The sequence below is a fragment of the Falco cherrug genome, chromosome 10 (genome assembly GCF_023634085.1).
Source record: "Falco cherrug isolate bFalChe1 chromosome 10, bFalChe1.pri, whole genome shotgun sequence".
Lineage (NCBI taxonomy): Eukaryota > Metazoa > Chordata > Aves > Falconiformes > Falconidae > Falco > Falco cherrug.
In genome coordinates this window covers 756,111-772,633 of record NC_073706.1, presented here as the reverse complement: position 1 = coordinate 772,633, position 16,523 = coordinate 756,111, and the positions used below count along the sequence as shown (strand labels likewise).

The 16,523-nt window shown below is 46.8% G+C and overlaps 1 protein-coding gene across 5 annotated transcripts in view; it reads left to right on the top strand.

The window, feature by feature from the left end:
• The first annotated feature begins 8,354 nt into the window (after positions 1 to 8,354).
• Positions 8,355 to 16,523, top strand: part of PIGU (phosphatidylinositol glycan anchor biosynthesis class U) — a 41,854-nt gene continuing 33,685 nt past the window's right edge. For all 5 annotated transcript variants that reach the window (XR_008734351.1, XR_008734352.1, XR_008734350.1 and 2 more), the window contains exons 1-6: positions 8,355 to 8,632; positions 10,384 to 10,448; positions 11,727 to 11,786; positions 12,771 to 12,833; positions 14,397 to 14,506; positions 15,710 to 15,810. Coding sequence is in view for 1 of the 5 variants with exons in the window: in XM_055723143.1 (XP_055579118.1) it covers positions 8,503 to 8,632; positions 10,384 to 10,448; positions 11,727 to 11,786; positions 12,771 to 12,833; positions 14,397 to 14,506; positions 15,710 to 15,810 (529 nt within the window). In the remaining 4 variants the exon portion in view is untranslated. The remainder of the gene's footprint in view (positions 8,633 to 10,383; positions 10,449 to 11,726; positions 11,787 to 12,770; positions 12,834 to 14,396; positions 14,507 to 15,709; positions 15,811 to 16,523) is intronic.

Here is a 16,523-nt window from a genome sequence, read left to right as displayed (position 1 = left end):
GGTCAAAGAAACCATCAAGCTGACAGGCAACCAGACTTGAGCTCCCAAATCCCGCACACCTGGTAGTGTTTTCTATAGCCAGGCTTTTCACGGTAATAGGTATGCAAATAAAAACCAATTTGTGGTTTAAAAGGTCTGACCTAGAGTATTTGCTAGTAGGACACAGGTGCACTTGGGCTTCAGAATGAATATATAGACTATATAGAATTGATAACTTCTGTATAATGGGAGAGATGTAAAGTCCATTTTAGCCATCTAGGTCCTCCCCGGCTGGGACAGGGCTGAGCTTGGTAACGCACCCCCTCACTGCTCTTTGCAAAGGCAGGTGGGCCAGACCCAAGCTGAACGCACAGACCTGTTTTCCTTAGAGACCTTGTCCCACTGGCCCTCCACAGAGGAAAATATGGACAATAAAAGAGAGTGTGATATACAGAGCTGCTTTTCATAACCACTTTGCCTTTCCAGCCTTCCCTTGCTCCAGCTGTTACAGACCTGCCTTGTTTTATTTTGCTTGAAAAGGAGGAAGGAAACAGGGCTGCCAGCTGCGAATGCTCAGCCTGTGTCCTTGGGATCCTGGATCAGACCCAACCTTTTGGTATAAAGGCCTTGAAAGCCGATGTTTTACTTGACCAGAACAAACCCCATGTATTTGTTATAAATGAGTGAATCTAGAAGATCCACAAGTCCATTCAGTTGCAAAAATATTGTCTAGAGTACTGCAGAACTGGCTGCAAATTTGCTGCCACATTAAAATTGCTGTTAGGCTCTTTGATGTATTAAAATCACAGAGATATGCAGAAGTCAAAGCGCTGGATGTACTTGGAGCAAAGACAACGTGATTGCCTTCAGCAAGGAGAGGGGAGGGGATCAATAGCAATGTGTTTTATTAGCCAGGTTAATCTGCCACCAGGATGCAAGTAACGTCATGTCCAGATGCGCGATCCCATTGTCCAGGAAAGCATTAACGGCTTCAGGGCCTAGCTAGATACAAGAATTAGAGCAGCAACCTAAAAAACCACTGGAGTGACAGTTAATCGTGAAATTTGTGAAACCCAGAGAGCTCTCAGAGGTCTTGGCTCAGTTGCTGCAGCGCTCCTGGCTCCGAGAGCGAGGGACCTCTAGTGATGGAAAAGGGGCTGGGACCGCGCTGAGCCCCTGCCTTGCTCAAAAGCCTCATCGCTGGCTCCAACAGTCACCTACATCCACAGCAGTCATACTCCTTTTATTCCTTTGTACATATTTGGGGTTGGGTTTTTGGGGTTTTTTTTCCAAATGACAAGATGTTGTTCATCTTGAGGCAGCTCAGCTCCTCACTCCTCTCTGAACGGGCAGTTCTAGACAGAATTTGTCTTAAATCTTGAAAGAAAAGTTTTGAGCTGTCCTTGGCTAGATTAACTTTGAATTTCAAGCTCCTGATAGCATGTGGCAGTTGTGTTTGGACTAATCCCTCTGTATCAAGTGCTTCGGTTGGCTTCAGCTCCAGGTTGTTATTACGGCAACAACATATTAACCAAGCCTTGTTCCAAATACAGCTTTGTCAAGACTGGATGACAAAGTTTAACTTGCATTTATTTTTATCTACAGTCTGAGAATTTGCAGAGCCTGAGCCTCTTCCATCTTTGAAGGACTGATCAGTGAAGGTGGTTGGGTGGTTCTGATCTGTTGACTGGTGAGTGGATGACCTGGACTTACGTCAGTAACTGGTGGGCAGCTGGAGGTAGAAATGTTTTATACCATCTTTATTAACTTCTTAGTCAGTGCCGCTGTACAAAGAAGGGGAGAGAGAAATAATTCCATTCACAGATGTGTTTCTGACTGCTAACCGTACTCTCACAGCCTGGACAGTGTGCATGTCTTGATAACATGGTACCTTTGCCCACTAAAATTCACCACTAGAGAAGTATCCATCTTTTTTCCTGAATCCCAAAGTTCAAGGGGGAATGCTCAGTATCCTCACTGCTGGTCTAGGAGCCCTGGCCTGCCCCTGTTACAGTCCTCTAGGCTTCAAGATTGAGGCTGAGGTTAAATGAAGGATTTGAGAGGTGCTATTTAAAATGGGCCCCTGCATAGTGAGATTTTTGCCAGCTAAGGGAGATAAAAGAAGTGAGGTTTGTGGACTCAGCACTTTTACACTGCTTGTTTAAAAGAAAATCTTTAATTCCTGGGATTTTTGTACAAATGTAATTGTTTGAATGCCTCAGCTTCACAGTCACACGACCTCTGGAGTAGCAGTCATACACACTGTATCTAGACGAGCTGCTGATTTCTCAAGGCCTTGGATGGCTCTGCACGAAACAGAGGATGTGACACTGCTCCAGACCCACAGCCTGGGAGCAGAGAGCCAGCTGCCCTGGACTCACTCCAACACACTGCTCTCTGTGATGGCTCACATGTTGTCCCCTACCTCTGTGACAGGTCACTGCTGAAGCACATGGTTCTCGAGCAGCTTTCCATGAACACACCTCTCTAGGAAGGCAGAGCTCCAGTGCCACTGGCATAAGCCACCAGCCTCTCTGGTTAACGTTGCAGACAGCCCATTGTAGCAAACAGCCAAATTTTAAACACTTGCTTTCTCTTTCCCAACACTTAACGACTTTCTTCTGGCCAGACTGTTCCCAAAGCTGAAAAAAGAACTACAAATAATCTCTCCAAACCTTGCTGACAGCAGCAAATACCCTACCTGTGATTCCCTGTTGCAGTGGGGATGTTTGTGCTCCAGCAGACTACTGCAGTTGGAAAAGGTGAACTAGGTACCACAGCAAAGGTCTGGTAGGGGAGGAGACGCTGCTCCTGCAGCTAGCAACACACCCTGGGAACAATCCAGTGAGGACACAAGAGAAATTCAGAGGAGGGTGGAGAGGAGTGACCTGGGCAAGGGCTGGTTTGCCAAGAGTCTTGGTAATGCACAGATAGATACTTCTTTCCCATCTGTGTGGCAGATCCCAGATGGAGGTAAACAAGTTGGGTTAGGTCTATCTGGGAAAAGCTGACAAGCTTCCAAGTGCCCAGCACGTTTTCTGAGTTCCCTCATCTGCCTGTTTCCATTTGCCATGTCAAGTGAACAAGGCAAAGCAAAAAGAACAGCTAGTTTTAACAATTGCTTTTCCATCCATCACACCCTGTTGGCTTCAATTCTTTTCCCGAGTTCCTCACCAATGAAGCAAATCATGTTGACTTGGAAATCTGTAATGTCAGCCCAGCAGTGCACACATCCTGCATGTTCCCTCCCCTCCTCTTTCTGCTTCCTTTCTTTAGCCCAGCTGGTGGATGTGCTTCCACAACAGGGCGGACCTCTGCACATGGGCCTGTGCCCTTGGTGAACACAGGACGTGTAACAGACCACGAGGCAGGTTGTCCCAAACTCTAGGTAGCCCTCAGCCACTTGGCCAGCGGCTGTTGCAGACGGTTCTCAAACCCTCCAAGCGGGCAATACTGTGGAAAAGTAAAGCACTGCTGAAATACGGTACAGAACTACTCTGAACTGTTAAACCAGTGACCTATGAACCCATTACACCTGAAGTGCTTCTCATAGTATGAAAAAAGACCTAAGACACCCACTGGCCTGCAAGACTGTGTTTACTCTGTTTTTTTCTCAGACTTGCCAAGAAAGGTGCAAAGCAGGTGGCTCTGCCAGGCAGCTACTGCAATGGGAAGTGTGATACTGACAACCAAATCCATAAACCTTCACAAGTCTGATATGAGCAATCATCACTGCAGCCCGGCAAGGGATTTTAACTGGGGACCTCCCCAGAAGAAGGGTGCCAGGTGCATGACAATGTTATTACTGGGAACTGATCACATGCCCAGGCGGTACAGCTGAGTAGGCTGCATGGAATGACGGCAAAGCCAACACCAGCTGGTGAGACAGCTCATTTTTTAAGATGCTGCTGTCAAGGTGAGTAGTTTGTAATTGTTTAGACAATGCCCAAAAGCTGAACAGTGCTGTTTGTCAGACCTTTTAGATTAATCTTGCCTAATTTCAGCTGTCCAGAGTTTCAATGTCCAGCTGACGTAATCAGCTTGGCCCTTCCCCACCTATGTCTGAACTAAGTTTTTAGCTCTCTGGACAAGCCCATCTCTCCCTCGTGTAGATGACGAGCTTCCACTAGATGATTAGTTGGCTAAAGTTAGCTGCCAGGAATTACAGATTTCCTCTTTGGTTATTTTTATTTTTTTAATGTTGCGATTTAAAACTCACTCTGGAAAATGTTCAGTGTGGCACCACAAATACAATCTTTCTGGGGGCCGAGAAAAGCTGATTTCCTTTCTTATAAAAAGATCTGTCTTTCATTTAAAGGAAGTTTCTGGGGTATGAAGCCACCCAGAGAAATCTGCAGTGCAATTTATTCGCTTGCCTCTCTGAAGCCAAAGAAGAACAGCTGATCACCCAGACTCTATTTTTGATACAAACCACTGCCAACCTCTGTAAAAGACCATAAAGCTCACACTGTCTTCCGTCAATCAGCAGAAGATTGGAAGATACCTACAGTACTGCTATTCCAGCCTGCTAGGAAAATCTCGTCTTTTCCAAGTTAGTAAATAAAAGGCAAGCACCTTTCTCCCAGCAATTTATAAAAACAGCAATACCCTTCAATTTAACAGCAGTTTTTACCCAAGAAGGCCGAAGAAAAGAAGTAATGTAGCCCACACAAATGCAATTGGCCTGGGGGTGGGTATTTTCTCATTGGCAAAACCAAAAGCTGGCAGGTGTTCTAGCCAATAAACCCCAACAGGAGACAACTTGGAAAAAGCAGCTGAAGTGTTTTATCAATAAAGGATCCTGGTATGTAAGATAGAGTACATAAAAGCAGACTTCACAGGAAAAGTGAAACCACTGAGAAATGATAATGACTATGTTGCAGCTATTGCTGTGTAAGATCTGTGGTAGGAAAGGCAGAAGCAGAGAACAGAGTGTAGCACTGAAGTGGTTGACTGCAAGGAAATAAAACATGACAGCTTGGCCAAAATAAATGGTGGGTGAAAATTATCCCTTGGGGACATGGGGATGGGGTGGAATAGATCCCATAGGAAGAGGAAGCATCTCGAACTACAAACACCACTGCACTGGGCCCTGATCAGATCTTAGCTACAATAATACATATAGTTGTAGTCTCCTGAGTGCAAAAAGATTGACTTAGATTGGAAGAGCTGTTAGGAAGGACTGTAGGGAGCCTAAGGAATCAGAACACCTATTTTGTACAGTGAAAAGGAGTGTTTTGTTTACCCAGAAAAAGGTCACCATTGCATAATTCCAACAGGGTGCATAAAAAGTGCCCAAACCAGCATCTGTTTGCAGGAACAAAGATGAATCATCTCTGAATTGGCTCAGTCTTAAACAGTGTTTTATGAAAGTTCTGTGATGAAACATCACCAGGTTGTACTCATCACCTAAATTATCTGTGTGGGTGCCCCACACAGGCAATGCACTCAATGAAGCGAAGAAGCTTCCAACAGCAGCTCTCAGTCACCTTATGGCTCCATCTGTATATGCATTTTTTTGTTAGGCAACAAAAACTGGAGGCTTCAGGGTAGGCAGTGAGAGTAAATCCCCTTCAGAGCTGCATTTGCTGCTGCCTGTGTGGACCAACAACCACTTCCCCACCCCACTGCAGTACTGCTAGTGGTACCACGGTAGGAGATACTCAAACTTCAGATGGTTAAACTGCTCCCATGCTTCACTATACCAAGCCCTCTGTGCATGTTGGTACCAGCTCACTTCTACAGCAAGGAATTTCAGGAAGAAAGGATAGCAGGTAAAACCCCCAATGCTGCAAAAACTACCATCTGTTTGGGGTAAACACCAGGACACAGGAGATCAGGATTATACCCCTGCTGAAAAAAAACAAGCAAGCCCTTATTTCTTGGGGCTTTCTGGTTTGCATCTTTACAGTTCTTTGCTGCACATCTCCGTTCAACGCTCAGTATCAGTCTCTGATAGTCCCTGAGAGCTCTTCCCTGTTGTTTCTGCCATCGTCCCCCCCTGCCTCTTCACTGCTGCCTGGGAAAGCGGCCATCTGTGCTGCGCTGCCTTTGAGCTACACAGCACACGCTGCCAGGTGATCTCAGACTATTGCCTTTCCCAAACCCATACCAGTTTGGGTCTCTAACCTCTTCCTGATTTCCACAAACCTTGTAGGAACCCTGAGGTTTTTAGAGGTCTGCTCCCATGTCTCATTTGGCTGAAAGTAAGTTCACAAGTTACTGCCAAAAGGCAGAACCACACAGTGAGTGTGTGCTTATCACAACTCCCTAAAGACCCAGGTCCAACCTCCCAAATTATTGTCAGTCTCTAGGCAGATACTAAGACTCTAGCACTTAACCCACTCATGTTTGCCTTGTGTATCTGATGCTTTGAGGGGGCTAAACATGTGAACTTCGCTTATGAACATCACCCTATTGCTAGCCTCAGGATCTCCTACTTGGAAAAGCATTTGAGCAAACCTATGCTCCAGAAATAATTGCTGCATTTGTCGTGAATTATTATTCTGATGTTTCATTTTAGTTGGCTTTTGCACTCCAGTTAAACACAGAACTGCAGCGACATGATTTCACATCTGATTCCTGGTGCCCTCGGAGGTTATCTGAATTTCTCCAGGGCTTCCATTTCCCTGTGCTGCGTCAGGTGGTGCTGGAAAGCATATGGCGCAGCTCAGACTAGCAAAACCAGCATCTTGGAGCAGTGCAGCTTTAACCACATGACTGTATTCCAATTATTCAGCAAAGTAGCACTCTCAGGCAACTTCTGTCAATTACTGTGGATCAGAACTGTCACTTGGGCAGCCATCAGTGCTGGGAAAAAAGCATTTCTGATCAGAAAACTGAAAAGAGCATTGTTAGCAGCACAAAGAAGAATCATCAGCATTTCTGGCTTCTTATTTACAGATGCCTGCACAAATAAATTAATTTGAACAAATCGACTCTGATTAATCAGAGGATGTGCCAAGCCCAGTCAGTCCTGGGGCCATCAAGTCCCACAGCCAGCTACTGCCTGTGCTACTGGGAAATCTGCCAGAGCCCAGCCAGCGCCCTCGTGCCAGTGGCCCCGCGGCGGCAGAGCTGGCACACCACAGCCTGAGCACCGAAGCTCCCCTTTCCGCCTGGGGACCAGGTTTGTTGCCCTGTGGCAGTGGATAGGACCACGGCTGAGGGAAGCCCTGCAAAAGCAGGGCTGAACAGGTACGCTGCCTCCCCTGGCAAGGGAGCCAGCACGGCAGGAAACTCCCCCCCCACCACCTGAAGGTGGTTTTGTGTCGTGAAGGGATCAGTGCTGTTCTGAGTAGATATGGCCTTGGTCCAGAAAGTGCCTGTGATATACCGTGTAAATCCCCCAGTGCCAGGGAGAGTGCCAGCCGTGCCCCGGCAGCACGCAGTTTGCACTGCGGCTCTGAAGCTGCGTAAATCCAGTGTAAGTGTTGGGACTTGGGACATTATCCACCTCTTCTAAACAGCAACCCCAGCGCAGTCAGCAAACCCTGTCGGTTTCTTACATGAAAGTAAGTGTTGTCTTCACGCACCATATGAAACGTGTGCTTTCATCCCGTCCCTCGATTTTTTAAGACTGCCGGGGTCTTCCTGCCATTTCTCTCCACCCGGACCGAGTGCTGCAAAGGCCGCTTGTGTGAGCGCTCGGCGGGGGCTGCAGGGCGCCGGGGGTGGCGGAGCCAGAAGGGAGGCGTGTGGCGGCAGCGAGGCGCGGGGCCTCCCGGGCAGCCATAGGCCCTGCACGCCGATGGCGCCGTTGAGACCGGACGGGCCGACGGGCTCAGCAGGGCGGCGGCGCTCGGCTGCGTGACAGCCGGGGGAGCTGCGGGCACGGCAAGGCTGCGGGGGGGCGCGTACCGGCTGCCACTCTGCGCCCCGAGGGCCCTTGGCCCGCCGGTCCTGGGCAGGCACTGCACTGCCCCGAGCCTCCCCCCCCCCCCCACCGCCGGCTGGAGGAGTGGGTCGGGAGGGGCCGCTGGGAACCCCGGCCGCAGCCTGCGCCCGGCAGCCGGGAAGCAGCGCCCCTGGCAGCGGCCCGCCCAAGCTTGCTGCGAGGCCGGCGGGCTGCTGGGGCACGGCCGAGGCACCGGGCCGGCTCCGGGCAGGGCGAGGGCTGCGGGGCCGCCCGCCGGAGGGGTGGCGGGGCCACGGGGCCGGGCCCGCACGGGTGGCGGCGTGGGCCCTGGAGCGACGCGGCCCGGCCCCCGGCGCCCCGGCCGCCGACAGACAGCGGGGCAGGCGGAAGCGGGACGTGCGCCCCCGGCCCGGCCGCCCCGCAGCGCGGGCGGAGCAGGAGCGCCCGGCCCCCTGCAGCGGCCGCCCCCGCCGGGCGGGCCGGGACGCGGCCTTCGCGCTCCCGCGAAGTTTGCGCCGCCGCGCGGGCCGTAGTGTTCGGGAGGCGGCGGGGCGGCGCGGCGCCTCCCGGGAGCTGTAGTGTTCCCGGCCGGCGGGGCATTGCCGCCGCGCTCTGCGGCCCCGCCCGGGAGCTACAGCCGGCGGCCGCCGCTGCGTGCCGCGAGGATGGCGGCGCCCCTGGTGCTGGTGGTGCTGGTGGCCGTGACGGTGCGGGCCGCGCTCTACCGCTCCAGCCTCGCCGCCTTCATCTCCGAGCGGGTGGAGGTGGCGTCCCCACTAAACGCCTGGAAGCGAGGTGAGGCCCGGCGAGCCCGGGCCGGGGCGCCGCGTCGCCAGCGCGGCTGAACGAGCCGCGGCCTGCGGGGGGTGTCGGTGAGGGGCTCCGGGGCGGTGGCTGCCCGGGGCTGGGGGTCCCCGGGGCGGGGAGCGCAGCTGCAGGCGGGCAGGGCCCTGGCCCCGGCCCCGGCCCTGCGCCAGGCTGGGGAGAGGCCCGGTCCGCAGTCTCGGGCCCGGGCCCCGGCTCTCCCGAAAGCCGCGTGAGCCGGTCCGCGGCCGCTGTCCCGGGGGAGGTGCGGGCGTTTGGCCGCAGCGGGGCAGGACTTCGGCCGCGGTGTGCCGCCAGCCTGCGTGCGCTGATGCGAGCGGTGGCGCCGAGGTGCGCGTACAGCGGCGGCCCGGCAGCGCCTGGCCCGGGGGCGCGCGTCCCGCGGGCCGCCCTGGGGCTGCACGGCCCCGGGCCCGGCCCCGCGGAGCGGCCGCCTGGTTCCGCCTGGTACCCCGTTCCTGCAGGGCTGTGCGCGGGTTCGTTTTCCTTGTTCTGTTTCTGGCCCCACACGTTGTTACCGACACGATTCAAAGTCTCTTCTGAAGACTGAGGTTCAGGTTAATCGGGGGTTTTCAGTGGCATTCATGTCTATAGCGTCTGAGCCTGTTTGGAACCTTAATTTATTTTAAAGATAGCCTTTTAGGAAAATAATATCCAGCTATTATGCATTATTTTATTATGCATAAAATTATTTTCAGTTTTGGGGTGGAAAATAATGGCACAGTGTAATAAAGGTGAAAAGTGTGAATGCATTTGATGACCTGAGGCCTCTGCTCCACAGACTGTAGCACTTCACACCTTACAGTTTCAAAATACAGCTCCCAGAAATTCCGTTGCAGCAATGGCTGCCTTCTCAATCTTACATTAGAGCGTCAAGGTAAGCATCTAGATAGTAAGGAGCACAGTTAGCATCAGTCTTGAAAAGTCTGGGCTGTCATCATACAGGAACTTTGTGGCAGAGACAGAATCTGCTTCGCCAGCATATCGCTGAACTGGGAACCTCTTGTTGCTTCATGTGGCCTTGTACCTCGGAACATGTGGGCCTGTTTCCCATGGCTTCTCTCACTGCATGCACTGCTCGGTCCCCAGGGAACCTTTGGGCTCCATAAGGTGGAGATTCTATGGAAAAATGTGCATGTGTTGCAGTGCAAGCTGCAATTGCATGATTGCAGAGGATCTGAATTCAGGCTGCAAAATGTCAGGAAGTTTCAACAATGGATAAAGCTTTTAGCTTTGCCTGATGATATATATTAATTTCTGCTCTTTTATTGTGGTTTTGGACATTTCAGGTCTCTCTACATCTGATTAGGCAAAATAGTTCAAGTTCCATATTATGTTGTGATTTGTCCCCAGTTAACTGTTTCTCCAGCATAGATATCATGTATCACATAATAGGTGACTTAAAATCAGTAAATATTATACATGTGATTTATATATAGTTAAATGTAAAGCATTTCAGCTATAACATTTTTAGCTGAAACAAATAAATATATTAACAACTGACCATTCAGTTACTGAAGAAATTTGCATGGCAGAATTAAGAAAGTGATCAAGTCTAGCTGGTTGTTGGCTTTGTGTAATTTTTGTGTTACCCATTCAGATGGCAGTTCAATGTGAGATTCTTACAAGTGTGGATGTTTTAAAAACTATAGTTTTACTGTTAGGAGATCTTTCTCTTCCCACATCACAGGATTCTAATGCAGGCGTTTTGTATGTTTCAGTGGTCGAAGGATTAGCTCTGCTGGATTTAGGGGTCTCGCCATATTCTGGAGCTATTTTTCATGAGGTGGGTATGCATGCTTCATTTTAAACATGGTATTCAAGTGGCCCATTGCTTAGTCTTGCTGCTCACGGGCTGGCAAAGGCTGGGGACCTGTCTTGCCCCAAAGACTTCAGAAAACTTGGAGCCATGTAATTGTGCAGTAGCTGTATATGTAGTGTCTAGCACAATGAGGAGATACAGTTCATCACAGAATAAATCTCCGTGCAGATGATCAGCATCATAATAATTTGTTACTGCACAAGGAGAGTCTGAAAGAGGGGAGATTTGTAATAAAGAAAATAGTCTGTTCACATCCAGATGTTTCTCTCGGCAGAAGCCAGAGCAGGGAGAGACAGTGTCACTGTGAATCTGAACACAATTTTACTGGATAGCAGCATCTTGAGTTTCTGCATTTGCAAAAATACTAACATTAGCACAAGCATGCAGTACATCTGTTCCTCATTTTGAAAACACCTCATTCTTCCAAACACTGTGGGGTTTTGTGGCCTCAAGTGGTCTTAATGACATGGAGGGTATGTCCATACATAGTGTTACCTAGGGGTGAGACATATACTTTGTATTCCTTTGAAAACCTGTTTCTCTCCAATAAATTCTCCTTCTTTAAGCACAGTTTTCTCCCAGACTGTGAAATCCATGCTTATTTATACCATCACATTATTTAAAAAATATTTTAAAAGAAATCTATTTTTTCACAGTGAAGACTGAATTTACACCTTGCAAATATAGTACTTCCAGATTAAGCTTTTCTGTCACAGGATTAATTCAGAAGCATGTTCTTCCTCTTACCCTAGAACGAAAAAGCTGTGGGAGTAAGAGGATGATTGGGCTGTAGTTCTGCTGCTTTGTTTCTAACATGCTTACTTCTTTTTGCTTTATAAAAGACTCACCTAAACAACAGGCTATGTAGGAACTACATTCAAAAGTACCTGCAAACATCCTGAAAAAATAGATTCTCTAGGAGAAATATTTTCTAAAGCTGTTCTGTAAATGCTTTCTATTGTAACTCTACCACCATACTGGTGGAAGTGAAAAGTTGGAATAGAATATAATTTTCAAAGTTGTCGGTGTCTTTTATAAAGTGTATTGAGAACTTTGCAAGGAGAAAGACCAGTAAGTGTGCTTGGATTATTCACTTTACCCTGCAGTAAAAGCATTGTAGGAGAGACTAAGGAAAATGACCTTTTGCAGTCTCTCATAGTACTACTGCTTTTTTCTCATCAAATCGCCTGTTGTTTTATCTGGACAGTATTTGACATGGGTTTCCCTTCTGCTCTCTTTTAGACCCCACTGATAATATATCTCTTTCACTTCCTGATCGAATATGCTGAATTGGTGTTCATGGTAAGCGCTCCTGGAAAGCTCCTCTTGAAAGGTCCCATTCTGTGAAATGCTGATGTATGACTTTCCTTTTGCTCCTGTAAGGATAAAGGACCTTCAGCCTCCCTGTAGTTCAGATTCCTGCTGAGCTCACGGTTTAATTAGAAAGGCAGCTTTGCCTGTACAAACCCACGTTCGGGCTTCTTCCTTGTTGTACATACTCCTCCTTTTCTGTGAGTTCTTGGTTAGATAAGTATCCCCACAGAGGGATGGGAAGTTGGCATTTGTTTTCAAAGGTTACTTCTTAACAGGTCACAATATTTTGTCCCCCCACCTTAATGCCTACGCTGCAGCATTTTTCACTAAAACCTGCTGCCAAACCCCAGGCCTGCAAAGAGAGCACAAATGAGTTAGTCCTCCAAATGCCTCTTGTAAACTATTCTCTTCAGTTCGACATAATTCAGAAGGACAGAAATCATATAGCTGGCTGCACATGCCGCCTGGTGGAGCCTCTCTCCCCAGATCCCTGCTGGGCAGGTCTCACGCAGAGCTAACAGCCATCTGTGTTGTGCTTGTGCTGATTGTTCAGATGACTGTACCACTGCCTGGTAAGTTTGGGACAGCTCAAGGCACTGTTGTGCTGGATTAATGGACAGGTGGATTTAGCCAGCTGGGCACTGCCGCAGTGTTGCCTGTGCTCTAATTAGACCAATGTTTCTCTCTATTACCCTCGCATACTTCTTTCCGTGAATAATTTTTTTTGCCCTTAATTCCCTGTTCTCTTGTTTTGTAAATATTAATATCTCTGATACAGCTCGTGGCTTCAAGGTTAAGCAGTGGTGTGTGAGCACAGCATACAAATCTGCCATCTAGTGTTTTTAAAGCTTGTTTTTTCTTTTTGTGAGCTGATTCAGATCAGAATCCTTGTTCAGCATTGCAGTACTGTCCAATATCTTTCTCCATTTGTTTATTTTGCTTACAGTCACTGTTTATGCCTTGCTTTTTTAGATAACTGATGTGCTAACTGCTGTTGCCCTTTACTTGGCCATCCAAGACTTCAACAAAGTTGTGGTAAGCTGACTTGCCAGCATTGCTGGTCCTCTTCTCCCAGCAAGTATAATTGTCTTGTACCAAAGAAAACACTTGCCAGAAGATGCAGTGTCAACCAGTCCTTGTGGCAATAAATCTGAGCATATCTCAGTGATCAATAAACATGGGGACTGAATGTGGTAAACAAGTGAGGTATTTTAGGGTTTTTTGTGGCAGTATTACAGTAGGAATCAAATTAGTGACTGTAGCTACCATACTGCACTTGAATGATGATCACAACAGTGTAGATTATTTGATCTGAAAGGAGTATAAAGAATTTGAGAAATCTGTGAGAATGCAATAGCCAATGAAATGCAGACAAGTCCAGGGTCACAGTACACAAGAGGAGATGTGAGATTTGGGAGTGTGTACTGAAAACCTGAAAAACTGAAAACTTCAGTTGTTGTGGCAGTTTGCAGTATGCAGAATTTAATTACTGGTCTATGGATCTGGCAAGACTTGAGCACTCCCTTTTCTCACCTCTGCTCCTGCTGCAATCCTCTGTACGTTTTGTACCTAGAGCCTGGAATGTTTTACCTTGAACAGAGTTTGTGTTTGCACATGGCATGGGTTAATACACAGACTGGAAATGTATAAAGGAAGGAATAAAACCTTGCAATGATGCTGAGGTGACATAAATAATTCTGGTGAGCAAGGTAGAAGTCTGAGACCAAATATTACTTGATCTCTTCAAATTATAAGTACATGTAGTTGGTCGTGAGTGATTCCTCCCATCTCTCTCTCATAAGTAGCTCAAAGAACGTTTGGTATAAGCAATGCTGTGCTCTCTGCAATCCAAGAGGGGCAGTGATTCAGTATCAACGTGAACAGGGAGGCTGCATTTTCTACAGCATCTGTATGGCTCCCATCCAGCTATGTGCTTCTTCCTTGTCCTCTGACTTCGAGGTTGAAGAAATAACTCAGTAACTCTGTTCAATGACAGAACTGCAGACGTGTAAAAATTCTGCATGTGAGTTAATTTGCTTGTTGGGAATTTATTGTCAGCATCTCTCCTTCTGTCTCACCATGACATAGTTCACTGGGTTCATAATTCTGATTTCTTTCCATAGGGAGCATCATAGAACAAGATAGATTAAAGAGAGACATTTCGGGTCCCAAAAGGGAATTTGGCACAGCAGATACAGGGTCCCTAAAGGGAATTTGGCATAGCAGTGTCCATCTTCAAAATAACAAAGAATGCATGCTTCTGTGACTTGGTTTCTCAGGGCTTGTATGTTGAACAGTGAATTTATAAAGTCAGCTTTTCATTGGAGATCCAAGCAGGCTTTAGGAAGATTGAAAGTATTAAACTCTAGTGTGTTGAATTCCCTGTCAGCTGTGTCAAGAGCTAGACGCAGGTAATTAAGGAAGTTCAAGTAAGTAGAGATTATCTCCTTTCTCCTGACTTCCACTTCAGTTGTTAAGTATGTGGGAAAAGAGAGGGAGTTTGGCTCATGCCTGGGGCTACATGTAATGAAAATCCTGAGTAGTAAGAAATAATGACTTTCCTCACCTGACAGTCTTTGGTCATTCTCTCTTCTTCAGTTCAAAAAGCAAAAGCTCCTAATAGAGCTGGATAAATATGCACCAGATGTGGCTGAACTCATCCAGACACCTATGGAAATGCACTACATCCCCCTCAAGGTAGCATTATTGTAAGTATTGCTGCTTGTAGGCTGCAGTAGGCTGCTTTGGTCCCTCAGCTCCCTTTGGTTTTATTTGTCTGATTGTTAGAAGATTCACCCCCCCCCCAGAATTCTGAATTGAATATTATATGTAAAAATCCCCCCAGCCCTAGTACTCGGTTTAAAAGTAAAAAGCAGATGCTTTTGCAAATGTTTGTTGCCAACAAATAAATTCACGCACACCCTCTGAGGCCGGCTCAACAGCATAAGGTCATTAATTTGGTAGCCAGAATGTTGTGTCTGCACAGTTCATATTCCCATTTATCTTGCCAGTACACAAATGTTATCAAAATTGGTTCTATGCCTCCAAAATGTTTGAGTGTCTTTTCAGAAAAGTTAGGAGAATTTTTGAGCAATTGGAGAAAGTGTTTGCTGAATATCACAACTTGAATATCCCAGAATTGTTTTTAACAATTCAAAGATACATTCAGTTGGTCATCTTAGTAGTGTTGTGTCTTGCTGTTCCTCTGTATGCTAAGCATTTTTTTAATTTCTGAAAGCTTCAACTAAAACAAATACTCTACAAGCAAGGTACTTAATGTCAAAGAACTATTTTTTTCTTTGGAGTTTTGACATTAATAGATTATTACCTGAATTATTCTGTGTCAGAGAGAGTTTTCCATTAGATATGTTATTTTTTCTTATTTTCATATGATTTTGTAAAATGGTATGTTCACCAGGCTGAGAAAGGTAGTTTGTATACATTGCAGACTGTTTTGTATTTAACATTGTTGCACATTGCCATGGCAAAGTCAGGATTTGGTTCCATCCTGCTGTCTTATTTTTATTCTTCAGAGCCAATAAATGTGAGTAGCAGAAAGTGTTTACTTTGGACCCAATAACCCTAGGTCTGACGGAATAAATGCACAATGTTTCTGCAAAGCAAGAAACGTTTATGGTTGTCATTTTCTAGGATAGAACTTGCATTTTAGACATCTTCCCAACTGTCTCCTTTTCTGCAGTGTGCTCTCTGTGGCCACTGTGTCCAAGACCACAATCCAAAGATGTGGGTTTTGCTCCAGACTGAGGAACCTGTTCAGCTGAGTTAATTTGATGAGAGGACCCCATCAAATGTGAATAAGTAAATGGCAAAATGCATCTGTTTTTCCTTTGAACATCGCTTTATTAGATGCTGTCTCCTCTGAATATAACTCGAGCTTTTATGTTTTTCAGCTATCTGTTAAACCCCTACACTGTGATGTCTTGTGTGGCAAAGTCTACCTGCGCCATCAACAATACTGTCATTGCATTCTTCATTTTAGCTACAATAAAAGGTAACACAATGAAGAAAAAATGGTTCTTTATGACTTTCTATAAATATTAGAAAAGTAGTAGAAATTAAACCAAGGGACTTTTCAGATAGGGTTGTTACAAAGATCTCGGTGAAACACAGCAGAAACAGGACTGGAACAAGGCCAAAGTTCTACCTGAAATCACAAGATCAAGAGATTTTATAGTCAAGTCAAAACTTACTTTCACCTCAGTGTAACTAGGAGTTTCATCTATAAAAACTGACTCCTTTTCCTGGATGACTTCAAATAGTTTTCTGTTTGTGCAGAAATGCATGTCTGTGTGTAAGAGGACATGATGCTCTGCTGCTCTTTCTTTTGTATGTGAATATGCACTTGAAGTATTGTATGCAATTTATTTTCAAAGTGTATTCTTTGAACTTTTATTCAAAAGCAAGCAGTTGCCTGCAGCTCTTTTTTGGCTTTCACTCACAGTTGTAAACTTGGTTTGAAATCAGCTAACTGAGCTTTGGGGAAGCAGAAACAGTAACTAAAGACCCATACCAGCACGGCTGACTAGATTATGGCCAAATAGCTGTTTCATTCATCTTGTGCATAACGCCAGGTTTCTGTTTCTTTTATGACTCCCCAGTGCTAAAGTCTTTTAGCATATGTGATTTGTACTAGTCACATGAGTTTTAGGAGTTCTCTGCTGGGTCAGGGGAAAGGTCAGTCTGATCCCTTCTCCAGCAGTGTCC